Raw genomic sequence first — 24,970 nt, forward strand, 5'->3', positions numbered from 1 at the left:
ATAATAACCCAATAAGTTCGTTCTTTATTGCTAAACTTTTTGTACTATTTTGAACTTCCTAAGCCACAGCGTTCTTTGTTGTAAATTTGAAAAAAACTGAATGTTAACTATTTTTTAAGCTTTTTAGACTGGAAATAGTGCCCAATTCCACGGCAGCGACGACCCATACTGGTGTGTGAAGCGTTATTCCCATATAAAAATGAAAGAAAGAACTGAAAATGTTAATATCAAAATTAACATAATAATAAAGTTTAATTAAAAATTTATATTTAGTCCTGCACTGCTCGCTAAGAAGTTTGCTGCTGACTTTTGCCGCGTTGTAATAGAAACTTTCCCTTAAATTTAAGTTGAATCCCATGTAGGTTTGCTGGTCAGCGATCGTGCGACTTCGGAGACCCGAACGTGAACGACACGATAATCCCGGTATTGTCAAGCCAAATCAAATTTTAAAATTGCGATTTTACCTGTTTTCAGCAGGGCACAATCTCGTACGAACACTCGTTATGTTCCTATGAAATTAACCTTCAGCTCTGTACACACTTTTCCACATTTAGCCCACGTTTTCACTCGAAATTTGATATTTTTCGTGAGAGATACAACAGGAGGCTCGAAGACGTTATTAATTCTGACAGTCGAAGACGTATTGTTTTATTTCCAAAGCCTTCTTAACAACAACCGTCGTTCCCGTGTGACGACATATTGTAAAACCACGCGTCGATTTGTAAAGTTCACATGAACTTAAAGCATATACTGAAATTTGTGAATCGCCATGACAATCGTGCACTGCTGAAAAATCCCCTGTTTTTTATCCCAACGGTGCACTAACTGTCCCACTAGAAAAATTTGTTGCATTCTATAACTAGTGCAGAAAATTGTAAATTTAGTTCGGTAATAAAAATCAAACCAAATGATATTTCCTTCTGATGGCAATGTAGGAGGAAAAAACATGATCGGAACTATTCAGCTAACAACAATAAAATAATAAAATTCTTGCACGAGCAGGTAATTGCACAGCCTCCGCACCGAACGGTACCAATCGAAAATCTATCTAACTGTTGTTTCTACGAAGTGGTACCGAGTCGGACGTACTTTACCTTCAAGAGAAGTGCCGGTACTCGAGATTCTTTAGGTGAAATAGATCACTTTGTTGTTGATTCGTCAAAACACACACGTTGCTTGAATGTTCAGTTCAAAGAATAAGTCTGATGCAGGTGGGGTTTTTCATGTTGAATGCTCATGATAGATGTCTTTAGAATGTGATTATACCAAGTTATTCAAAATTCAAGAAGCAGTTAAATATCTCGGAAATGTTCATATATTCATATGCATGTATATCATATGCGATAGAAAACGAAAATGTTGATTATAGACTCTCTTCAAATACGTCTCAAAACTTCATAAACCATCATAAACTCCAACATACATAAAAAACCGTCTAGCCACTGCAATAAAATATATAATTTCTGGAAAGTCTATCAACATTGACGGTTATAACAGACCCGCCGATAAAAGGACGAAGGACCAAGACGTACCATGACACTCATTCAAAAAAAAAATTGAAGAACGCTCTACGATCAATCGGACTTTGTTGCCACACGGCTCAATAACATTCGTGACGTTACCGTGGTAACGATTGTTATTTATCGAACAATCGAATGTCTGACGATATGGGCGTCATACATCGGAATGACGTTTTTAATGGAGAAATAGTCCAGGCGCAGAAGTATAATATGGAAAAAATATTATAATGGCAAATGGTAAACTTAATCTTCGAGGTGTCTGGCGACAGATCAAGGTTCACCATTGACCTACATGTGAAGCCGAGCCAATGTTTAACTATTACAGAGATTTGTGTGCATTTAGCCTGTCTTGGTAATTGACTATGTAATTAACCGGGACGCTTTTATGGCAAAATTCACGTAATCTGTTAACTAGTCGAGTACAAAATGTGAATATAATGATCTCTCGACATGATATAACCACAATTGATTTTTATTGATGGTTTCACAGTTAAAGGGCAAGCCACACATTACATGGGGGTTTCACCAATCATCGTGGGGTTTTGAGAGATTTACGACTTTCGCCAAAACGAAACATATAATGACTGCACCAAAGAAAAGGTGAAGAGGATTTCTGAGTGCCTGTTCAATAGTACATACTTCGACAAGTTTTACGATCTTGTAGCATAGTCACTGGTTTTTGTTTCGAGATGATACAGGTGAGTAGGTGTTACATGGACAAATTTATAAACAGTGTGCCAATAATTTAGAAGAAATGGAGGGAGCAGTTTTTTACAGTTTTGTCCACCTTTTTGGCAATTTAGGCACTCTTTGGACGAAGTTGGCGGAACTGACGTCACCAAAACATCTTACTATGCACCAATTGCGCCGGTGCATGACGCACCTCTGGCGATAAAATAACGTTATAAGGCCTCTAATACCATTTAAAAAAATAGAAACAATTTTAGTGGAATGCCGGCAGTTGCTTGGTATATCCAGTCCTCCTAGACCGTTGGTACCATTTTTTAGTATTAATTGCAGTAGCTCCATTAACCATATTTGGAATTAATCTAATTAAATTTGATTGGCAATAATCATTCATCTAGGCGATACAATAGGAATAATTATTGTTCGCTGATTTTGTGATTTATAGGAGAAAGATACACCGATTGATAACATCTAACTATATCTATGTGCCGTTACGTACTTTCAAGACCAGCTCTTCTGGTATCCCAAATATAGTAAATAGGTAGTCCTTTTACAGCTAATGGTACTGTGGGAGTTGACTAATGGAGTTATGGTGCGTTACATAACACAATGGACTTAAGCGACGCTTAATGGTACCTCGAAGAAGTATCGTGCCCGTAGCAAATTAAAACTTAGTTTCATGGTGTTATAAGGTATTGAAATAAGCGATTAATTCGCCTCTTTGAAACGGTGCCTCTAACCTCGAAATGCCGTAAAATCATGTATTTGCACCCAAATGACCTGTCAAATATTATTAGAAGCACCATTTCACAAATGAATAACTCTTAACTAATAAGAAGTGATTCACTCGCCTTGAAACCACCCGAAAAAAGCGAGAGGCTGCCGAATTTGGATTGGACTTATTCAACATAACCAAATAGTTTCACAATCGAAGATCATTATTTTAAACCCTTAAATGCCAGTGGATACGCCACTGATTTTGTTTGCTTTGAAAAGAAGTGCGAATGCACGGAAATTATCTACGCTAGATAAATTCCTACGATTGGCTATCGGTACTCATTAGAGAGCGCTTCCCGCGGGTATTTATGTGCCCTGGGAACAAATTTATTGAGAAGCTCATGAGTCACAAGTGCAGACACGGTTCTCAATGTTTCTAAACTTCACGGTGCAAATAATTGCGAAATGGCATCGCCGCAACTGTCCTTTGTTTATATAGCTTCACGTCACAGCAAAGCAAGCCCACTATCAAAAAATTGTAAAAACACAGTTGCCAAGTGTTTAGGTATATTTGAATTTTGTCTGACCGCTTTAGGATTCCATACACGTTCTAAAATGACGTATGTCCCCAAATGATCTACGCCATTGGTTTATTAGTTCGAATAACGAAAAGTACTGAATATTATAAAAATGAAAAAATTCGCACCTTTCTTCATTTTAGTTGTTTGGAAAAATTAGTATATTCTTGGTGGATGGATCAAGATCAGATCAGGCAAAATTTTATATTTTCACTAACAGAATATCGACCCCCATTCTGATGTTACATTTACTTGACCTTTCTAACTAATTTCAATTATTTTTGACTGTATATGCATTAGTGCATTATCTTCAGCAATAACTCAAGGATCACGCGAAAAGGTTCAAAGAACCAACGATTTGGTGAAAGTCTCATCGTCCTGCTATCAACGCAGCACGTAAACACCTTTTGCTTTCAAATGCGGAATCGCCCGGACGGGCACGGACACCATTTTCAACAACCTCAAGCTATTTACATGAGTAGCTTTTCTCATGCCACCACTCATCAAAAACCTCATAGAAAGGAGGCAACTTTTCTTTCATTTTTAGCATGATTACTTCATGTAAATACGTGCTATTTAACATGCAAATCGATTTTTAACAATGACTAATGAACGGTCAAGTTTGACCGATTACCTTTTTCTTTGTCGCGTGGATCATTACATTTTGGACTCCTGTACGTTTTGCATCGATTTTTGAACACGAATATCGTTTCTGGTTCGATACGCAACCCGCACGTTTCGCTTTCAAATTCGTTATGTAATTTTAATGATTATTGTGGCAGAACAAAACAAAAGGTGATATTGGTAAAGGCCCTACATGGAAAATCTTTACGATGATCGATAGCGAGTTATGCGGAGATTGCACACGTGTGCCGTAGAATCTCATCGATTCACATTCCGAGCTAAGTGGCTTTATCTGAGGAAACGATAACTTTGTGTGCAAAGGCGAAGAATTAAACGAGCTCTGAAGAATAGAGAAATATTTACACATCGGAAAAACAACCAGAAGATACCAGTCCGAAACCAAAATATAATAAAGTTTCAATTTAGAATACCTTTTATCGATAAAACTCTGATTTGCACCACTGGAAACCTTAAGTAAAGTAGGCTCTGGATGTAGTTGCACGTACGACACATCTTCCAACTTTATTTGAAGACGTGTAGTAAAAAAAGATAGGTATATGTTACGCAACAGTTGAGTTATAGGTCGATACGCATAGTGGTGGCAAATGAGAATTGACGTAGACAAAATTAAGTTTGATATCAAGTAATTTCGTTGATAATTTTTGCGTTTTCAGGAGTATGTAAATAAAGTAAGTGATGAATCCATGATCATCCACACAACCAGTGAACAGTCTCAAAGTGTATATTTTAAAATCTTTATGTGATATGGAATGGTCTTCGTTTACCTACAGTGACCACAACAATGAGGTAATTATAAGAAATTGGCTTAATGGCCGCCACAGCAGCGGTTAAGCTCTCTTTTACGAAACCCTATATAATTAAGCCGCACGATATTCGTAGCGATTGATTTCAAAAAAATTACAGATATTAACCATTACATGACTGAATTAGAACAGTTTTTTGTGAAAGGCACATTGCGGTTTTCGTCAGATTACAAAATTGCATAGGGCATTTTGTCCTGTGAAAGCTTCAGGCGGCAGTATGTGTTATGTCAGAGCAGGAAACATGAATATTCATAGGTACCTGGGTTGATTCATTTATGAGGGATAATCCGTTGTTTAGTTTACGACCTCAGTAACCAAATATCAATGAAATCAACGACTCGATTCAATCGATATTGCCTGGACGAATCTAGCACCCTTTCACTGAGTTACAAATAATTAAAATACAATTATTATGCTTATAATCAATATGTCACGCTAATCAAGATTATCTAATCTGTTATTGCCATTGCAGATATTTCCCATTGTGCTTCACTGATGCATGACATCCATCTCTCTCTTCAGCACACATACACACACACAAAACATGATTTTTTACATAACAAATTTTAATAGTACTACTTAGACATTGATAAATGTGTAACAATCTCAGCCAAATTGCTGCCAATCCTTGTAGGGAAGTTATGGACTGTTTTGGTAGAGTGTGTAGGCCTAGTTGCTCAGCCATTTTGGAAGAACCAGTAGTCGCCTATTGCGTAAGCCCTTATTTAATCGTTTGATGCATAAAAATGAAGAGGTGAAAATAGGGGATGGGCATTGCACCTGGCTAATAAGGGTTGGAAAAACAATTGCTTTAAAGCAGCTGTCTGGGCTTTTCGACTCATCATCGAGTAACACAGAGAAATGTTGATTTTTTAGAAATTTAGGCTAGTAATGTCACTTCCGAAAAACGAACAATTTCCTCGAACTTGGTCGTGGTTCACACGGTCGCAGCCAAATTGAACTACCAGACTGTGACGGGGACAAAAGACGGTTAGCTGTCACTGAGACCCACCGTTTCGAGGGGTAATTATGATTAGGCAGTCGCATACGGGGTGACGAAAAATACCCTATTATACCACCTAGAACTCCCTCACAAAATCATCCCCCACTGTTCATCTGCGAACCTTATTGCATAGAAATTTTTTCAATTAACATTTTTAATTGAATTTAAACAAAAGGCAACGTACCTTTCTAAACAACGAATAATCCTTCATAGGGCATAATACACCCTTTCCTCAAACCAGTCACTAGTTAACAAGATCTATGTTTCACTCACAAATGTTGTTGATTTTCACTTTTTTAAATATAAGCAAAACTCCACGAAGAGTTCCAAATTCTGTGGCGGCAGACCGATTCGTAAAGTGGTGCGAACCAACGTCAGGTGGTACTACAACGTGCGCGTGTTTAGCAACAACTGACAATCACCTGTTCTAAGGTACCTGAGAGACGGTAGGTGGTACCCCTCCTGTTCGATCTTTGGAATGATGCATAATGCGGTTATCAGCGTTTGGTTTTCTGATAATGTGTAATTGTGTGATATATTATTGCAGCATTTTGATAGGATTGCATAGGTCATAGTTTGGCTTCCTGGTAGGTGATCTAGATTTAATTTGGAGGAAATTTATGTCTATTTTGAAACTGTTTGTTGGCACACTTTTTGCTAATTCAACAATAATAATAATAAAATTTAGTGAGGTTCTTTGGAGATGTTGTTTCAGTACTATCACGCAACTTAATATTGTATTGTGATTTGCAAATAACTTAAAAATTATTAAGAATTACTTGTAAATAATACAAAATAAAGTTTTTGAGCTCCAAAATTTATGCATTAAATATTTTGTAGTGTGCATATTGCATATGTGCATCATTGCTGACAATATGGCGAATGCCACTTGCGCTTCTAATCCAAAGTCTTAAGATGTATAAATATGAAAAATAAATTTTGAAAAACGCTAAAAGACCGCTATCAATAAAAGCAAACTTAATTTCCTGTTAACAATTCATTTCGATACCCTCTGCAAATCGAAAGAAAATAAAATTAATTACTAAAAAAGGGCAAATTTCGTACAATTAGTAGCGATGCAAAATTTCCAGTTTCCTTATGTTATGTCGAAGAAACAGAAGATTAAACGTGCTTTAAGAAACAAATTCGTCGGAATTTATCACAAAATTAAAGAATATGAATTGCCTTATGAATTTCAATTTTCAAGTATTAAATTTCTCTTAAAAATCATTGATAATACACAGAAAAATTGCGAGCAAATGCACCACTCGCAGCGTTGCCACCTCTCCCAACTAATTCTAAATTATTATATACCGGAACGTTTGACACTTTTATGCGCTTAAGAGTCATGTGTTGCTGACTCGGCTGATATTTGTAACTTATGTGTTAATTATTACGGAAAAATGTTATTAATAATTTAATGTTTTATCATCTGGAGTCTTATTTTAACCCAAAATGAATTCAAAGAACAAATCTACAGAAAGAAATGGTACCGCCAAAGGTGGGGAATTATCACTGTGGACTAGAGCAATAACGGCAAACTCGGAATGGCCGGATAAAGTGAGTTTTTTTAGGTTAGATCACTGATATTTTTATTACATTTAAAAAAAAACCGATTTCGATGAATTTCTAAATCAATTCGCATTTTTCACATTAACCTTTTGGCTTTGACTGTATTTCAGGAAGAATTCCTTGATGTGATATACTGGTCTCGGCAAGCACTTGGAGTAATACTAGGCATAGTATGGGGTGTTTTACCTTTGAAAGGATTCCTTGGGCTAGCCCTGTAAGTCCATAAGCACTCGGGTTTTCAAACCTACTCACAAAGTTTCGTTTCAGTTTTGTGATGATCAATGCAGGAGTACTCTACTTTTACTTCAGTAATTTCCAAAGTGTTGATGAAGAGGAGTTTGGGGGTCCATGGGAGTTGACTAAGGAGGGGTTTATAACGTCATTTGCAGGATTTTTGGTATGTCCCTGTAAACAAGCCATGTATTACCATTTGATTTTTATGAAAGCTTCATTGTCTATTGACTAATTTTGAATTCCTTCTATAGGTTACATGGATTATTATTTATACAGGATTGTACTATGAAGTGGAGGAGCAGTTATGATATTGGATAATTGGGAAGTTAAATGAATTTTCTGCCCTTCTCTGTGGTACTTTGTTATTATTTATGTATTATTATAGGTAAGGAATGCAAGATCATTTGCTGCTGGGTAATTTTTCAAACAGCAACTTTACATTTTATTCCTACTCACCATTGTTTATAGTATACAGTACTATAAGAGTTATAGTGTTTTCTAAACGCATGACATAAATTGGAGATTTTCTTTTAACCTGAGCTCTGGTGCCATAATATTGTTGTTAAATGGTGAAAAGTTTTAATTAAATCAACTTAAGTATATTTTAAAAATAATAAAAAGATCAATTCAATCAAAGTTTTCCTTATTTTGACCTAAAGTAAGTCTCTAAATTTACGCCATATGTTTAGGAAACCCCCTGTATATTATTTTTCTCTGCCTTATACATACATTTAAGTTATTTCATGTTTTAGGTTAATAAACATTTTTCAGTAAGGAATAGTTTATTAATTTGTCTTATAAAGGAATATAGTTTTGAATCAAACTAACTAGAGTAATTGGAAGCATATGTTTTAAGGTTAAAAAAATATGGAAGGATAATAATCAATAACATAAAAAAATATATAAGAATAATACATTATAAAAATCACATAAATACTGGACTAACATTATTTTTCAGAGACAGAAAAGAATGTTAACAATTGCAATGAATCTATTTAAACAGATGTTTTATGGGTAAAAAAATCATTATATACATAGAGACGTACCAATATGCAACTAGCAAAATAGATGCCTATTCTCAAAATAATTAATGAATTGAGGGAAGGAAAGACTTGAACTTGGAGAGAGAGAGAGAAATACACGATATTTACTTTAGGTGCATTTGAGCAGATAGCTATTCTTCAGATGAATGAATTCGTTCTTTTACTCATTTCCATTTTTTTAAACGCTCTTTTACTGGCCTTTGCATCACAAAATACCCGATTAATTTAGAACGTTATTAATCTCCAATACATGACGCATTCAACAAATAATGAAACTTCTTGAAAGAGATTTTAGCAGAAACGTATATTGCACGGAAAATATTTCTGAAACCTGGAAAACACAGTGGCAGTCGCTGAAGTAAAGTTTGGCTTCAAGTTGATCTAAACCTACCAGAATTTGACCCTTAGTAGCCGAATAAATACTACGTTGGATACAACTCGAAAATATAATCTCTACCTAACAACATGTGCATCTTCGGGAGACCTACAATTAAAATTGCTGTCCCTCGAATCGTGACCTGCGTTGGATGGTCCGTCCGACGGTTTATTGTTGACCATCGCCTGAGAAAACATACTTTAATAGCCCCAAGGACTGATAAAACGTTTTAGTTGTATTGCTATAAAACCTACACCCTATATACACAGCTATGTAGAGTTAATTATTTTAGATAATAAAGTTTTTTTCTATCTCTTTGAGAGCACTTTGGGGATATTATTACTGTCACGTGCCTTACGTCTACAATACTACATCAGCAGCAGTAAGTCATGCAAAGCAAACAAATCTCTAAAGAAAATAAATTACCTTGTAACGCGAGAGAAACTTGAACTCGCCACGATCAGGAAAATAACTGTGCAAAATACCTTAATAACGAAAAAAAAACAAAAAAAGTTAAACTGAAAGAAATAAAATTAGCATATTGTTTCAAAGCAGATGTGCAAAAAGAATGATGAATGAAACATTTGGTCGATTCCCATTCATAAAATAAACTTATCACTTATTAAAGGGTGTTGAAAATTCAAGTGACCATCAGATGGACAAAATGAAGAACCTCAGAAAAGTTCTTTTGAAGAGACACGACAAATATGCTAAATTAATGACCTAAAACTGAAACTCACCCGACGCCCTTTTCAATTTAACATCCTTGGACAACCGTCGATCTATTGAGCTCGATTCTGAACTATCCAGAGCTTCTGCCGAATCTGGGGTGTTTCCGGTGGAATTATTCGGAGATGAGCCGTCACTCAGCAGACTCAAATCCGTACTTTTAGAGTCGGTATTAGTGACCATCGACCAAGGACGCTGCTTTTGCGATATCGCTGGCGAAGGTTTCAGCTTCAACTGCCTAAGCCCCTCCACCGAGTCCTCTGTGGAACCACATTATACATTGAAAATATTAATTAAGAGTTTCTCACCTTTAAAACCTTCAATAGGGGACACAGTTTTCGATAAAGTGCTTCCAGGGGAGTGATCGAAAGCTGATTCGGTCGCCAGACTACCGTCGCTGCTTTGCTGACTTGCCAAGCTGTCTCCTGAAAAACATAACGTATAAATTTAATTTTTAAAAATCAAAAACTTTTACCGGTCAATCTTCGGCTCAAAGGCGAATCTCCTCCTCCGGCAATTTTTCTCATTGATGTGGGCGAACCCTTCTCCAGATTGTCGCTGGAGCGTGATCGAGGCGTGGGAGTCATCAATCCCCTCAAAAGCGGTGAATTGCGACTTAATTTCGGAGTTTTGCGATCATCGCTCAGTACTGGAGACGCGAAATCGTGGTTCGGGCTCCCGTCCAGCTGAAAGGAGTGACAGTCATCTGAGGTGGGAGTCGCTGACCCTGGACGGAAGAACGTGTCGAGGCCTTCGACTAAATCCTGCAAAAAACTGTGCTACTAAAAATGGGAAACTCATATATCACAATTATTTTAAAACCTGCGAAATTGAGTCTGAATGAGAGTCAGGGGGTTTTACAACTGATCTGGTAGGGGCTCTAGTTTTAGCCCTTCGAGGCCTCCCTAGAATGTAATGTGTAAAATGTATTTTAAAGAAATGTTAGATTAAACCTTTATTTAGGAAAATTCCCTTTACAAGGTGCTGCAAATGATGACTAGTGTTAGGCAACTCTGTAACGGAATCTTCTTCTTCACCATTCCTAACGGATGGTAATAGGCTGGGAATATCATCGGCTGATAGACCTTCAACACTGTCCACAACTGACTTAGGCCGCAGCTTCCTGTTATGGACGCTTCTCCGCTTTATTGACAAGTGAGGAGTTGCCTAACATAAATCAAAATTAACTCATTAATTCTATATCAAATGTAAAATAATCAGAAAAACAAAATATTACTCTTTGTTACTTACAAGATTCAAATACTCCAGCATCTGCATGAAATGTATAATCGAATATTACTACCTATTTCAATCACAATTACCGAGGCAAATTCAGTTAGGACTTACCATTGGGGAATGATCACTAATATGACTAGTACTGTCCGTAATCGATATATCACTGGCTCCATGTCTGGAGCTATCGGTGCTACTCAGTCTCGATCGTCTTGGGGGCGAGTCTATCCTTATGGCACTCTCATCTCCTACCAAGATTTTGTAGCTTTGCATCAGCGTTTCGTACACTTCGTCCGTCACCTGTTCGCTCAGCTGTGATGCCATCATCAAGTTTACCTCTCTGTAAATCATAGCAAAATGAAATTCCACAAATGGTTTGTCAGCAAATTTAACTGAAATACTGGACTTTACTGCAATCATTTCAATATTCGCATGCAAAAGTACAATTTTGGTAGTAACGACTCCTGTCAGACAAAAAATTCTCAATTTAAAGTTAAATTTTTAAGATTCAACCTTGTTTGCTTAAAGACACATTTCCACCTCTTAATCCTGTTAAAAACCATCTTGTTGATTGCTCCTCGTAAACGCGAAATTAAATTACTATTATTGTTGAGTACACCTCGTATACGACCAGCGACTAGGACGCCACTGCGGCAAATTGAGGAAGATAAATGGCGAAAAGTGATAATTCATAATTTAAGTTAAAAAATAAATAAACCATTTGTGATAACACATTTTTTTATTTGTCTCATTAACTCCTGTAAATTTTCAGCGATCGATAACTTATTAAAACTGGAATAAACAATCAATTCGAAGTGAACAAAACACTAATTTCGTAAATAAACCGCAGATGACGCTATCTCAAATTACAGATTTCTGTGACTTCAAATTCCAATCTAACAGTCAACATGGCGGAATAGCGATTAAAACACACAGCAATTGTGAGGTTATGTGTCAGCAAAATATTTAATTTCAACTTAAAACCCTAAAAAGTAATTCCTGTAGGTCAAAACTATGGAAAACACAAACAATGACATGGATTGCACCCCCACAATGCCTAATGTCAAGCGGGACGCCCCAAATATCCTCATAACAGGCACTCCTGGAGTAGGCAAGTCCACATTATGCAAAAAGTTAGCTGAAACTACGGGAATGCGGTGGTTGGAAATTTCGAAAATCGCCAAAGACAATAACTGTCTCGAGGAGTTTGACGAGGTAGATATTAGCCATTTCTAAAACTTCTTAATTTGCTCAAATCTTAAGGTATACAAATGTCCAGTGTTGGACGAAGACAAACTATTAGACGGGCTTGAGGAGGTCATGAGTCAAGGGGGAAATGTAGTGGATTATCACAGCTGTGAATTTTTCCCAGGTAATGTCCCTATTTGCATGTTAAACTTTTCCAGCCAAAACTTAAATTATAGAAAGATGGTTTGATGTGGTTTTCGTGATAAAAGCTGATAACACTACATTATATGACAGACTAAAAGCTAGAGGATATGAGGGCAAGAAACTTGAAGACAATATTGACTGTGAAATATTTCAAGTAAATACCAATCAACTTCAACATTTACATGTTTCATCACACTTTGTTTTTAGATAATATTGGAAGAAGCAAAAAATTCATATAAAAAACACATAGTACATGAGCTTGTAAACATGACTGAGTCACAATTGCAAAACAATATTGAGAGAATATGTTTATGGTTGCAGGACTGGTTTCAAAATAATAAAACCTAAATTAGTGTTATTAAAGTTATTTCCATTTTTCTTCTTGCACTTACCTTAACCTATTCATCACATCCATCCCTGCTTGATGCTTCACACAGCTTGTTACAAAGTCCACGGGAATTTGCTTGTTTTTCTTACACTCCTTCTTAATTTCCTGCACAGTATGTTCATCCCGCAACACATACGGACATTGTTCTTTGCAAGTCTTCAACATTTTTTCTACCATTACCTGAAATGCATCTCAGTATACCCTCCATCTGAGTCTATTCAAAAATATCTACCTGTATACTATCACAAACGCAGTTAAAAATATCACCAGAAACTTGCTGCAACTTTTCCTCTACTGGATGTTTGTCGTTCCGGTGCTGGGCCACTTCTTGCAGACGCACAAGCAGCTGTTTGCAATTTTCCGCGTCGCGAATAACATCATTGGCGTGGTTTATGTCATTGTGCGGAGCAATGGAATCGGTGCCCAAAGACTTTATTGCCTCCTCAGTTTGAGTGACAAGTCTACAATACAAATTTGTGCAATATTGGTTAGAAAAATCTTTAATTTTCTTTACCTTTCAAGAGCTTGCTGCTTGGACGTCAACAAGAAACCAGGCTGCAAAGACACAATTTTGGTGCTATGCTGCTTGGAAGACACATTCCTATTGAGCAAATCCTGGATTTTTCTCATCAGGATATCAGTCCGTTCAGCTGAGGCCTTCATACAAGGCGTCACGTCGAATATAGGAAATGGAATGTACTGCAACGTTCTAAAAATGGTTATTCTAGGTTTTTGTGACTATTCAGGTAGAGATACATTTACTGGTTACTCTCCAAAGCATAGGCCAAATCATTATAACCTTGTAAAGTTATATTATTTCTATCCAAAATAATAGTTTTGAGTTTGCCGTTGATTTGTAACGCTTTCGCCAGCAGTCTAGCACCAGAGTCCCCAATGAGGTTCCCACTTATATCTGCAAATACCTGATTAAATTGGTTTTTGCTTAACCTGAACTAACAAAACCTAATAATTCCAGAGACTTATTGTCCCCTAGTGCGTTCAATAGATTAAATAAATCTCCCCTAAGTCTGCAGTCTGGAATGATGAGGCTCTGCAATATGCACTCATCATCTTGTATGACCTGCACAACCGAGTCCATAATGAGGGACATGTGCTTTTTCATGCTACGCCCCATATTTAGATGTTTCAAAGACTTGTTTTTACTTATAGCTAGAACTACGTTACACAAATCGGAATCCATATCTACAAATTAAAAACATAGATTATCAAGGCTATTACGAATTTTTTGACTTACTGTTATCAGAAATATCAAGACTAGAAATGCACCTAACACCGTGCACGCAAGATTCTAATACATGAGCACCATGACTACCCAGTCCATTATTACTTATATCCAAACTCATTTCTTTGGTAAATTCGTTGCAAGCGAGACCCAACAGTAAGTTTCTAAATAAGCCATAAAGCTAATGAGAACTCAAATTTTAAATGACGGCAAAGGTCTTACTTGAGCGCTTCCTGTGGCAACTTGCAATGAGAGATATTCAAATACTTAAGGTTAAGAGTACTGCTAAAAAACTGTTTGAAGGAAATCGGAGCTTCCTTGCTTTTCTTGCTACTAAAGGGGTTTCTAGACACATTTAGGTGCACCAGATTTGTGGTACAACCTTTCACTAACGCACTAAAAAGCTGCAAAAAGAATCTTAATATTTTAACATCGTACATTAAACCGCAACTTACATTTTCTAAAATAACATCAGTTGAAGAAATATCAATATGTTGAAGAGCATTTGACTGAGAAAAACAGCTTTGTAAATGCTAAAAAACGAAAGAAATTCGAGGATTTATTAATAAGAATTTGGATTAATTTAGACGTACATTAATATCATCCTTAAGACTATTACCACTCAGATTGAGGTAGGTCAACGTGTTAAAGTTCGTTGTGTTGGCACAAAGAGCGCTTGCTATGTGATTTATACCCTTCGAACTCAAACTGCAATGGGACACATTTATGTGCACTACTCCCTTGTTTAGTTTACTTATGCATTGACTTAAATAGGACGCACCTAAAATTTTATTTTAGCACTTAGTGTTAACATTAAGCTGAAAACCGACCTTTATCTTCTATAGGATTAAAGCTCAAATCTATGGTGTGTAAAGCTGAAACTGTATTGACCTTAAGGGCGCTCAGCAATTTATTAACAAAATCAGCCTTTAGACCCAAATTGTCCAGGTAAAGCTCCTCCAAATTGAGGGACTTTCTTAACACATGGAGGATTTTATCAAAGTTATCATGAGATAATTTCACTTGGTTGGCGCGCAGTTTGGTGAACCAGGTGTTATACCTCATGGCGTTGATTATTGGAATCAAATCCCTGTAAATTCATAGAAATTGCGAAACAACTTTCATTATTAAAATGGTACTTACTTCTGATCTAAATATTCAAAATCCTTCAGATTTAATTCTCGAGTATTTAAGGAAAAATAAATATTATCTATGTCCCATGCCACTTCTTCCCTATAGGTCATACCGTGGTAATCGCAATAGCAAGCATACTGAGTGGAAAACCCTCCACAAGGGCCCACTTCTCTTTGGCTACTCGCAATCGCTTCCAGATCCCGCAGCTGCTGCAGTCTCGTGCTGGGTATCACTTCAATCTTATGAAATAACTTAGCAATTTTCTTTTAACTTTTATAAAGCCGTAACCTACTTTCTTAATAATGTGCTGCAATGGCACAGTAGGGAAAATGTTTCTAATAGCATTGTTAAGGGCGGCTATCATGTTATCCACCTCAGTGCTGCAAGAAGAATCCTCTCCAGTTAGGAAAGAATAAACCTTGTCATTTATAGTCAAACTTAGGTGGTTACCCCTTTTGCTCTCCAACGCTTGTATTTCCAAATAATGGAAATGACAGTCAATCTATAAAAAAAACAAGGAAAAGATGTTGTAGAGGGTTGTTTAGTATTTCTAGTTATTTTAGTTAATTTTTCTTTTTTTTTGTAAGTAACAGTTCCTTTACTTGAAAAGATCAAAAGGATAAAGATGTTTTAAAAATACCTTTGTTGGCACTTTGGCTGTGAGCAATAAAATTCTGCATGGTGAGAAGACCTGAAATTTAAATTCCCTATTATCAAAATGAACAAATTTATGGATAAAGTAGTGAATAAAGTGGGATAACAAATTCAATAATATAACAAAAATAGTTTATTAGTTTATTTACAAAATTTAAGTTAATACTACTTTAAGTTATAAAAGCTCTATGCCTCATACAATTTGCATATATCTTCATACTGCACTTTGTCCACTTTTCTTCCCATTAACACACCCTTGGCAATTTCCACATTAACACAAAAGTTTCTTTCATCTAAACTCAATAATGTGGCAACCTCTCCACAATAAGCTCCATTCACTATTTTTACAAGTTTTCCAATAGCTGGAATGACTGTTTCCAAGTGCTTTTGGTCCAGCTTCAACTTCTTTCCGGTATCTAATAATTTGACTACAGCTCCATAATTGTCAATCACCTCTCTAACAATACCTTTCTGCTTATAGAACTCGTCCCCTAGTGATTTTGTGACTACTTTAACCACAATACCCTCAGTCAGCCAATAATGTTTGCGATTCTTGACCTCCTTTTTGATTTCTTCCTCAGCCATAATTTCATCCAAAGCAGTCTTTCTAAGATTTTCAGTTTTGACCTCAATTTTAATTTTTTTGGACCCTTTAGCAGTAGTGTCAATTGGATCTGTGGGCCTTTTAAATACCTTATCTAAATTTGCAGGGGTAACAAGTTTCTTATCAGGTTTTATATTGAGATCCAATTTAACAATCTCATCCTCATGCTCCCGCACAAATTCTGTATACACAGGTTCAGGTATAGGCCCTGCTGTTTCAAGACCGTGTTTAATTTGCCTTTCCACAAACTCCATAATACGCTCCTCATCATTTTTGTCCATCTTTTCCTTTTTTTTCTTCCTCTGCTCTCTTTGCACAGTCTCAGGACTCCTATCAATGTAAGTTATGTACCAGCCTTTCTCAGTCTCATCCACTACAGCCTGTCCTGTTGCTCCTAACCATCTAACAAACCCAGTCAGTGTAACCCAACGGGTACCATTCATATGCACATGATCTCTATCAGCAATATACTCTTGGTAAACTCTATTCGCATTCACTCGTTTACTACAAAACTGTCTCCTGAGAATCCCAACAAAGCCTTTGGCAAAATCGAAGGAGAAGTCATCTATATATTTCTTGGGGCTATCAGCAAATAGGAGCAGTTGCCTTTGATGGGATTCACTCATAGTGTGGCATTTGAAACCATTTTCGTCCCTGCATTGTTTCTGGCACATTTGGCAATACCACCTCAACTTTTGCAAGCCTTTCGCCTTCATTTTATTGGCGAGGTACTTAGGTGTACCTACTTCAGCTCTAGGCATTTTGATTCGATTTTTGTGGTTACCTAACTTTATGAAAAACGCACTATTGTGTAACACTGATTATTTTGGATGAAAATACACAAGAAATGTTTAAATATCCAGTAATTGTGTTCGTTAACAAAACCCGAAAAGAAATGAAAATATTTAAAATGGCGAATTTAGTTAATTGACTTTGACAAATGTCAATTTGGTATAATCCATATATAACTTTGCCAACACAACGAGCACCCACGTGACAAGGAAACGAATTTAGAACCAGGCGGTCACGTGTTGCTTTCCTATGCCTTGAGCATTATGAATTTAGCAGTAGCGTTGTAAACCTACCGCAGCTGAAACGATCGGCAGAGGGCGCAGGACAGTTGGCGGAAAATTTGAAACAAGAACCGATATTGATTTTTACCGAAAAGGTGAACAATAAACAGGAAATGGAAGCGTCTACATAAACAAAACACAGGAAAAAGGTCTGTAAAAACTCACCAACACCCTATTCTCGGTTTTGTCTCCTTTGGTTTCCAAGCGAACCACATTTTTGAAGAGAATTTTCACCTTGTTGCCCACGGAGGATTTAATACTCTCTGAAAAAAATTAAGTCAACAAAAAAGCAGCGTCAATAATAATTATTACACGAAACTTTATGCAGTTCATGTAATAATTAGTATTGACTATAGCAACCTTGAAATGATTTTTCTGCCTAGGAAAATAACAGTAAAATAAAAAATTTTAATTGGAAAGTGCACCTTTGCGAGGACACCACATAATGCATATAGAAAGCAGCAAAAACAAGATTTTACTAATTGTCCATGATGGTGCACTGGAACTGAAATGTAGCAGTCTATTTGTATGCAAGACAAATTCAATTTAAAACAATAATTTAAATTCAAGCCAGTGTCACTAGGTCAGCTTTAATGGTCAAAAACGCAGCTCTCTGAAATTGGTTATTAAAAAAAAGAAGAAGGCACCCAAGAAGTGATTCAGAGATTTAATTTGATATTGTGTGTGATGAGTAATCAAAATGATGGCAATTTGTGTCATGCACCAGGTTCATATTGGTAGTATTGTAATGTGGTTCTAGCAAGTGGTATTATTTGTAAAATACTATAATGCTAGGATTTAATTGTTTTCTGTTGGGAAAAGTAGGATAGTAGGTTTGCAAAAAGGGGTTAACTTTTGACAGGTCACTAGGGGAGATTATATGCATTTTTTGGGGCTTCCTTAAGTTTATTATCATAGACTCTCGATTCCTTATCCAGCTGATAACAACCCATAGAGCGGAAAGTATCTATTTTAACTAAAAATCTCTAAAAAGTCCCAGACACTCCCCTCTCAAAAGTACGTCACAAACCATGTAAACAGTGGTTTCTTCAGTCCAATTTTAAATGAAAACTCGCACTTACCGTTTAGGTCCTTGGTGAGTTGGGATCGTGTAGACATATTTTACAAAATAACCGCACAATTACAACCTAAAATCCCTTAAAACTGTACATATTTCGGTTTTCTGTACAACTCCTCAATTGAAAAACTATTCCAGTTTTCTGGACAAACGTCAAAACAAAACGTCAATTTTCGAATGAAAATGGATGGAAAAGTAGAGCGGGCCATGATTGCCATGTTGCCAAGACAGAATTCCATTTAGTTATACAATTAACAATATTGATGTCCTTTTTTTTTGTAAGGGAAAAAAGAGAAACAACTTGACACCTAGGGAAGTGATCGAGACACCTGGCATGTGTTTTTTTTTTAATGTCAGATTGACAATTATGGAGGTGGTTAGTTGTTGATGTATATGTAAATTGGCAGAGAAAAAAGTTTTTAGCCCAAAAAAATTGTAAGCAAATAAAGTAAGTAAATGAGTTTTTGTTTATTTTAATGATTCCATAATTCTCTACCTAAAAATCATATTCAGAAACATATTTTTAATACCCCTGGAAGCAGATTAAACGACTGGAAGTGGTGCTTGTTGAGGGGTGATATCTTCTCTTGTGTGGGTTCAACAGAAATTCCTTCGAAATTTATTCTTAATTCTTCTTTGTCTTATTATGAAATATCTGAACGTTTAAGGAAACACTTAAAATGCGGGCTACAACTCTTTTGTTTAGTGCATATTGCCTGCAATTTCAAATGTAACAACTGTTGCCCTACTAGTTTGGCCTACATTGTTATAATGGGTAATAATCTTTTCTAATCTCTCATTTACTAATCTATTGAGTAAGCAGATTATGTACCATCTTTATTATTAAATCAGGATTTTGGTAGGAAGTAACAAAATATTAAAAGTTCAGATAGAAATTTCTTATAGTACTCAAAGTCACACTGTGTTTACCCTTGATTAATATCAAATGGCAAAACAGGTGAGCAAACAAAATTGGTAATGTGTTAACCATGGTTGGAAGGGGATACCATATTTCAATTGTGGAGATAAGTTCTTTTTCAATAAGGAACAAAGAGAGCATTTGAATACAAATTTACAGTTCTAAATTTAGGAGGGCTACATGTCAAGGTGATCATTAAGAAAATGGCTAGAGATGGTGATTCCTAGATGTAGGAGACTGGTAAATAAAAATTAAATGAAAAGTTTGGCTAACAAATGAATTGATTCTAGTTATGCCTTTGATATTTCAATATTTACTTAATATATTTTTTTTATCAGCACCCTTTATTATATCATCAAAGTTTTAAAATTTCATATGGGTTATTAGATATCTGGAAAATATAGAAACAGTAGCTGTTAATAGTTTTTTTTCCATATATCAAATACTATTTTTATACTTCCAGGAAATTTTAACATTACTTCAAAAATATGTTATATATGTTATTATATGTTTTTATTTACCTACCTAAAGTAATAAGGACAAATAGAAGTAGTAAAATATTTCAAATTTTCCACGTTTTAACCAGTTCCTTTTATATGGATTTCAGATGTTGCACTACTCCTCAGTAAATAATTAATGTTATGCCAAAACCTAAGACTTCAACTAACTCATCATTACGGCATGTCCCTGAGCAGTTTTCCTAACCAGTCACTTAATTATTCAATGGGATGAATAAGGAGGATCTTTTAAAAAGGTAAAATTCCTCAGTTGAGGCTTTAATAATAGTTTGCAACAGTTTTATTTCAATTCAGATCTGCTGAAGAGCGAGAGAAGATATTCAGACGTTATGAACAGGGACGAGAATGTGCTGAAATTGACCCTTGGGAAGATCCTGGTTTCGAAGTTTACCATGCCACTGACAGGTACAGATACAAATATTTCCCCAATTTTTTACTCTCAATTACCACATTTTGTGGCTAGATATGGATTCATCCATGACAAGCGTTTACCATCCAAAGTGGATCCGCAAGAGGCTAAAAAGCTGCAGATCGAGGTAGAACGGCAAAAAAAATGGCTGAAAATGTTAAGAAATTGGGAATCTCCACAGTCTAAAGTAGAGTTTTTCTCATAAAATTAAACCGTAATTAGTAATAAGAAAAATATTTCTAAAGGAAAAACTTCACTCTCGTGTATATAAAGGCATTCCAAATTCGCTGCGCAGCGAAGCGTGGTGTAAACTGCTGCAAGTCGAAAAGGTGAAGAACGCCAACAAGGGCAAGTACCAAGAAATGATGAGATTGGCGCGGAAGTATTCCACTGATGCTCGGCAGATAGATTCTGATGTTAATAGACAATTTAGGTACTTTAATTTTCACTTTTTAAAAGCACCTCTAACCCTAAAACCCTTCAGGGAACATTTGCACTATAGAGAACGGTACAGTATCAAGCAGCAGATGCTGTTTAATGTTCTAACGGCCTACGCCATGTATAATTCTGAAGTGGGGTATTGTCAAGGCATGTCTGGATTGGCAGGAGTGCTATTAATGTACATGGACGAGGAGGACGCGTTTTGGGCTGTACATATTCTGCTTACTGACCCTAAATATGCCATGCATGGTCTGTATAAGGAGGGTAAGTGATGACCGTCCATTAACGAGGATTATCCAACTAATACAACTTTTGTATTGATTTTGATTGGTTTGCTTCAGGTTTTCCCAAATTAACCAGATTTCTCGCCCACCACGACAGGATATTAACGAAACTCTTGCCCAAAGTGAAAAAACACTTCGATAAGCACGGCCTGGATACCATCTTGTACTCGGTCAAGTGGTTTTTCGTGTGTTTCATCGAACGAGTCCCGTTTAGCCTCTGTCTAAGAATTTGGGACATTTACCTCTTTGAAGGGGAACGAGTAGTCACAGCAATGGCCTACACAATTCTCAAAATGCATAAACGTAGTCTATTAAAATTCGGCGATATGGATTCGATTGTGCATTTTATTCAGGTTAGTTCACCAATAGGAAAATTGATAATAAAACAAAGAATTTCTTTGGGAACTTAGGTGCGTCTGTATAAAGATTTCCTCTACGATGACGATACAGTTATCAGAGAGTTGGAGCATTCACTGGAGACGTTGCGAAAACACAGACTAGATCATCCAGGTCCTCCAACTAATGACGAGATTGCCCAGAGACCCTTCGGGGAGTTTCTGGAGCCCTGTTTCGAAGAAATTGTGGGAATTCGCAAGGAGATGTTTAGCGATAATGAAAAGGTAAGAATGTGGAAAGTTTTTTGGGATACTAGATGGTTTTTTTGGATTTTAAGCGGACCCAAGAGATAGTGACATTGGCGAGCGATATGGCGCGGGAATCGGCGGAAAAGGAGAGCCACCTGTCAGTTGGAGATTCAGTCGGTTACACAGGTACGGATCCGGATAATAGTTCGACAATCGGCAGTAGAACCACCTTAGCCAGTAAGAGTAGTTTTGCCGCCGATAGTGTCGCAAGTAGCGTCGAAATTGAGTGCACTAGGCTATGAGTTTTTGTCACGAAAAACTCAAAATACAAAGAACAATTAACTCGAACAAATGTCGATTTTTTAGTCTTGTTTATTGACAATGGCTGTAGTTGTACATAGCAATCGTAGGGAGAGTTTAGCTGTAGCCCATAACAGTCACAGTTACGTTACAGAGGCGGAAACTACGGGGAGTTAGATCTACAGCTGAACTGTCCGGCAACTTTTAGAAGATAAAATGACATGTAGTCGCAAAGAAAAGTCAATAGTTTAGGTATAGTAGCTTGTTAAATGTTTGGAGTTCCTAATAGACAGGGTGTCCCAAATGGCATTTACTAGCTACGATTATCTCTTGCGGAACGCTAAGAATTACAAATTGCAAAGACTTTGCAACTCTTACCGTTTCGAAGATAGCAACAGTGCCACATGGCATTGGAACACCCAGTGTAACTTTATTTTTAGCAATAGCTCAAAGACTGAGTATTGCGTTTAAGATACGTTTTACATAGGTGTTTTGGCAATTACATCATATCCTAGTAGCATTTCGTGCCCATGCAACTCGCTTGTTTAATGCATTTATTTGTGCGTTCCCCTTTCGTTTCTAAAAGACTTGATTATATGTGGAAATGTTTAGTTAGGAAAAGCCTTCTTTCGTGATCTGGAAATATTGCTGTAAATTGTCTTAATGGTTTTGTATATAACAAGTTTTCCTATTATTACTAGGCTTAAACTACTCACAGTAATAATGTAAAAATTTTTTTTTACTTTTTCTTATAATGTATTTTTGCAATATATTTTTTTATAAACTCTACTACATTTATCGTGTGGTTTTGGTCATTTTAACCGTCACTAACAAAGCTCTTAACCATCCTCATTCCAAAGAAACCCAGTGTGTTTTACTCACAAACGATCCGGTGTTGGCCAAAGGGCGTTTAAATATTTATTTACATGATTAGCACCTTCACAAATCTCACAGCACTTACGTATATCCTTGCGAACATAACTAGGAATGCATTATTATTTTTGGAAAAATTGCAGTCTTGCCCGAAGTAAGCGTTTGAAGAGTGTCCCTAGGTAGGTCCTACGCATGTTTAGATTAGCAGGTCACTGGGCTAAGATACACTTAAGTGCTGAAATTGTACTAAGGCCGGGTTTTCATCCTTCAGTTATCTTAACCTAAGTGGGTGTTTGTGTACCTCAGTGTGCTATCGCTAGAATAACCGGTAAGAGGCTTGTTATTTTATTTATTTACTTTTCCCTTGGTTACTTACTATTTATTGTTTTATTATTACTGCAAGAAGAGAATTACCAGGAATTATCAGAAACGGTCTTCTGGAATTCTCTGGAAGATTGCAGAATTCTGTGTCCACCCGCAGAGAGTGAGTTTGGTAGGTCTTGGCACAACAGCTATGTAGCATGCTCACACATCGTTTATAAATATTAGCAGCAAAAGTCTTAGTGCAGAATTTGCAACTGTTCTTGTAGGATCCAAGTTCTCCTTCGACCCTTCAATGGACGACGCTAGTTCGCTTCTAGACTGCGAACACAATGGGTCACGACGCTCATTGGCGGACACTAGCGTGACGTCGACAGCAGATTTGTCGGTTTTTTCTACGATAACGCGGTCCCAAGCCCATGAAAACTCGTTGGACACCCACAGCAATATGAGCGATAACTCAGTGGGAGGAGCTAGCTCCATCGGATCAGGTAAAATAGCCCTCGTTGCTCGCAGAATTTATATGTTGCTTTTCTTCCCAGGTATGCCCAAACAATGCTTCACAAGCGCGCAGTCCACCCCAAGGGCGACGCCCCACAACCCCAGCCCCGACGTGCTACGCATCTACGTACCTTACTCCCCCCTGGACACCCCCATAGCCAGCCCCCACAACGGAGACGTCCAGAAGATGCATCCCTGTTCCTTTCCTGAAATGAACAAAATTCGGATTAGGATCGACAATGACGAATTGCCTACGCCCTTAGTGGAGCATGGCCATATCAAGCATTTCCGGTTGGAGAGCCCTGAAACGGTCGACTTGAAGTAGATCCTCGGCTCAATGATATCATTCCAAATAATGAATTTTGTGATGCGTGTGTCGTAGCTTATGCCTACTTTTTTAAGTGCGTATTTGTAAAAATCCTGTCAATATTAGTCCTCTTTCTATAATACTCTTCAGTTAGTCTCTAATTCCTTGAAAATGCTCTTGAAGAACGATTTCAACGATACATTTCCTTGGTAGCCAGTCAAGTCTTGAGAGTGCCTTTATAACGCAGATGGCAGTTTTAAATTGCAACTTATTGGCTACTTTTGTGTAGTAAATGATAGTCCCTTTATGTCTTGTGGTAGTGTGCCATACCTTTCTCCTATCTACGATTATTTATTGATATTTTTCACCCACCATTTTTTAATTTTTTTTACATAGTAAATGTGATTGTCCTCAATTAATTGCAGTCTTAGGATTAATTATTCGTGTTTATTTCCACGCTTTTATCCGTCGTTTTCCTTCCGTTTCCTTTGCGATAATAAAGGTTTTTCCATATGTATAGTGTGATATCTGCAATAATAAATGTCTTGTAATTTATTGAAATTTGCTCTTGGATATGTTCACAGTGGTGAATTGAATTGTTATATCGTTTCATTCCTAGAATGATGTCTAAATTTTGTAATAAAAGTTAATTTATAGAAATACGTATATTCTTTAACATTATTCTATCCGTATTGAGCAAATTTGGGTATGTTTCTGGCCATTGTATCAGCCGAAGACTGTCCTGGACACAGACAGAAGCAAGTTCAAAGTTTGCACCTCACTGATACTACCTGTATGAAGACCAGC

General features: G+C 36.7%; 5 protein-coding genes across 9 annotated transcripts; 3 read left to right on the forward strand and 2 right to left on the reverse strand.

Annotated features, from left to right (window-relative positions):
- Positions 1 to 1,158: 1,158 nt before the first annotated feature.
- On the forward strand, positions 1,159 to 12,910 carry Ak6 (adenylate kinase isoenzyme 6). The gene is made up of 5 exons (XM_066400252.1): positions 1,159 to 1,171; positions 12,077 to 12,355; positions 12,404 to 12,512; positions 12,565 to 12,686; positions 12,740 to 12,910. Exons 2-5 carry the CDS (start codon positions 12,155 to 12,157, stop codon positions 12,878 to 12,880), a joined length of 573 nt encoding a protein of 190 aa, XP_066256349.1. The 5' UTR covers positions 1,159 to 1,171; positions 12,077 to 12,154; the 3' UTR covers positions 12,881 to 12,910.
- On the forward strand, positions 7,304 to 8,533 carry LOC136415602 (GEL complex subunit OPTI). Its single transcript, XM_066400253.1, has 4 exons — positions 7,304 to 7,513; positions 7,636 to 7,739; positions 7,793 to 7,922; positions 8,011 to 8,533. Exons 1-4 carry the CDS (start codon positions 7,409 to 7,411, stop codon positions 8,065 to 8,067), a joined length of 396 nt encoding a protein of 131 aa, XP_066256350.1. The 5' UTR covers positions 7,304 to 7,408; the 3' UTR covers positions 8,068 to 8,533.
- Positions 8,523 to 18,877, reverse strand: LRR (Leucine-rich repeat). 5 transcript variants are annotated; one of them, XM_066400241.1, is made up of 24 exons: positions 18,711 to 18,877; positions 17,794 to 17,891; positions 15,938 to 15,988; positions 15,590 to 15,799; positions 15,307 to 15,536; positions 14,994 to 15,253; positions 14,757 to 14,944; positions 14,619 to 14,696; positions 14,386 to 14,567; positions 14,176 to 14,327; positions 13,884 to 14,123; positions 13,683 to 13,833; positions 13,435 to 13,629; positions 13,153 to 13,381; positions 12,925 to 13,100; positions 11,255 to 11,480; positions 11,159 to 11,179; positions 10,861 to 11,074; positions 10,730 to 10,812; positions 10,383 to 10,671; positions 10,225 to 10,332; positions 9,919 to 10,167; positions 9,605 to 9,663; positions 8,523 to 9,363 (listed from the first exon to the last, which is right to left on the reverse strand). In XM_066400241.1, the coding sequence occupies exons 1-24, from the start codon at positions 18,745 to 18,747 to the stop codon at positions 9,256 to 9,258; spliced, it is 3,834 nt and encodes a 1,277-aa protein (XP_066256338.1). In that variant the 5' UTR covers positions 18,748 to 18,877; the 3' UTR covers positions 8,523 to 9,255. The 5 variants fall into 5 exon arrangements, with proteins under 5 accessions (XP_066256338.1, XP_066256337.1, XP_066256339.1 ...); XM_066400240.1 differs by having other exon boundaries at positions 10,216 to 10,332; positions 18,711 to 18,876; XM_066400242.1 differs by lacking the exon at positions 11,159 to 11,179 and having other exon boundaries at positions 10,216 to 10,332; positions 18,711 to 18,876.
- On the reverse strand, positions 16,079 to 17,427 carry kin17 (kin17 DNA and RNA binding protein). Its single transcript, XM_066400270.1, has one exon. The coding sequence runs from the start codon at positions 17,314 to 17,316 to the stop codon at positions 16,138 to 16,140; it is 1,179 nt and encodes a 392-aa protein (XP_066256367.1). The 5' UTR covers positions 17,317 to 17,427; the 3' UTR covers positions 16,079 to 16,137.
- Positions 18,878 to 19,062: 185 nt separating the features above from the next.
- LOC136415392 (USP6 N-terminal-like protein) lies at positions 19,063 to 24,823 on the forward strand. The gene is made up of 11 exons (XM_066399949.1): positions 19,063 to 19,154; positions 20,233 to 20,379; positions 20,438 to 20,548; positions 20,607 to 20,739; positions 20,798 to 20,985; positions 21,037 to 21,257; positions 21,335 to 21,630; positions 21,688 to 21,897; positions 21,951 to 22,047; positions 23,625 to 23,846; positions 23,898 to 24,823. Exons 2-11 carry the CDS (start codon positions 20,354 to 20,356, stop codon positions 24,179 to 24,181), a joined length of 1,788 nt encoding a protein of 595 aa, XP_066256046.1. The 5' UTR covers positions 19,063 to 19,154; positions 20,233 to 20,353; the 3' UTR covers positions 24,182 to 24,823.
- The last annotated feature ends 147 nt before the right edge of the window (positions 24,824 to 24,970 follow it).

This window comes from Euwallacea similis, chromosome 20 (assembly GCF_039881205.1).
Source record: "Euwallacea similis isolate ESF13 chromosome 20, ESF131.1, whole genome shotgun sequence".
Lineage (NCBI taxonomy): Eukaryota > Metazoa > Arthropoda > Insecta > Coleoptera > Curculionidae > Euwallacea > Euwallacea similis.

Excerpts from the sequence above, each read along its gene's own strand:
- LRR (XM_066400240.1), bottom strand. The coding sequence starts at position 18,747 with ATGTCTACACGATCCCAACTCACCAAGGACCTAAACG. Across the intron at positions 14,568-14,618 it reads CTGATGTTATTTTAGAAAAT|CTTTTTAGTGCGTTAGTGAA; the intron begins GTAAGTTGCGGT and ends TTCTTTTTGCAG. Across the intron at positions 9,664-9,918 it reads TAAATTGAAAAGGGCGTCGG|GTATTTTGCACAGTTATTTT; the intron begins GTGAGTTTCAGT and ends TTCGTTATTAAG.
- LOC136415392 (XM_066399949.1), top strand. The coding sequence starts at position 20,354 with ATGAATAAGGAGGATCTTTTAAAAAG. Across the intron at positions 22,048-23,624 it reads AGATTCAGTCGGTTACACAG|GATCCAAGTTCTCCTTCGAC; the intron begins GTACGGATCCGG and ends CTGTTCTTGTAG. Across the intron at positions 23,847-23,897 it reads AGCTAGCTCCATCGGATCAG|GTATGCCCAAACAATGCTTC; the intron begins GTAAAATAGCCC and ends TTTTCTTCCCAG.
- LOC136415602 (XM_066400253.1), top strand. The coding sequence starts at position 7,409 with ATGAATTCAAAGAACAAATCTACAGAAAGAAATGGTACCGCCAAAGGT. Across the intron at positions 7,740-7,792 it reads GGATTCCTTGGGCTAGCCCT|TTTTGTGATGATCAATGCAG; the intron begins GTAAGTCCATAA and ends GTTTCGTTTCAG. Across the intron at positions 7,923-8,010 it reads CGTCATTTGCAGGATTTTTG|GTTACATGGATTATTATTTA; the intron begins GTATGTCCCTGT and ends TTCCTTCTATAG.
- Ak6 (XM_066400252.1), top strand. The coding sequence starts at position 12,155 with ATGGAAAACACAAACAATGACATGGATTGCACCCCCACAATGCCTAAT. Across the intron at positions 12,513-12,564 it reads CAGCTGTGAATTTTTCCCAG|AAAGATGGTTTGATGTGGTT; the intron begins GTAATGTCCCTA and ends CTTAAATTATAG. Across the intron at positions 12,687-12,739 it reads TTGACTGTGAAATATTTCAA|ATAATATTGGAAGAAGCAAA; the intron begins GTAAATACCAAT and ends CTTTGTTTTTAG.
- kin17 (XM_066400270.1), bottom strand. The coding sequence starts at position 17,316 with ATGCCTAGAGCTGAAGTAGGTACACCTAAGTACCTCGCCAATAAAATG.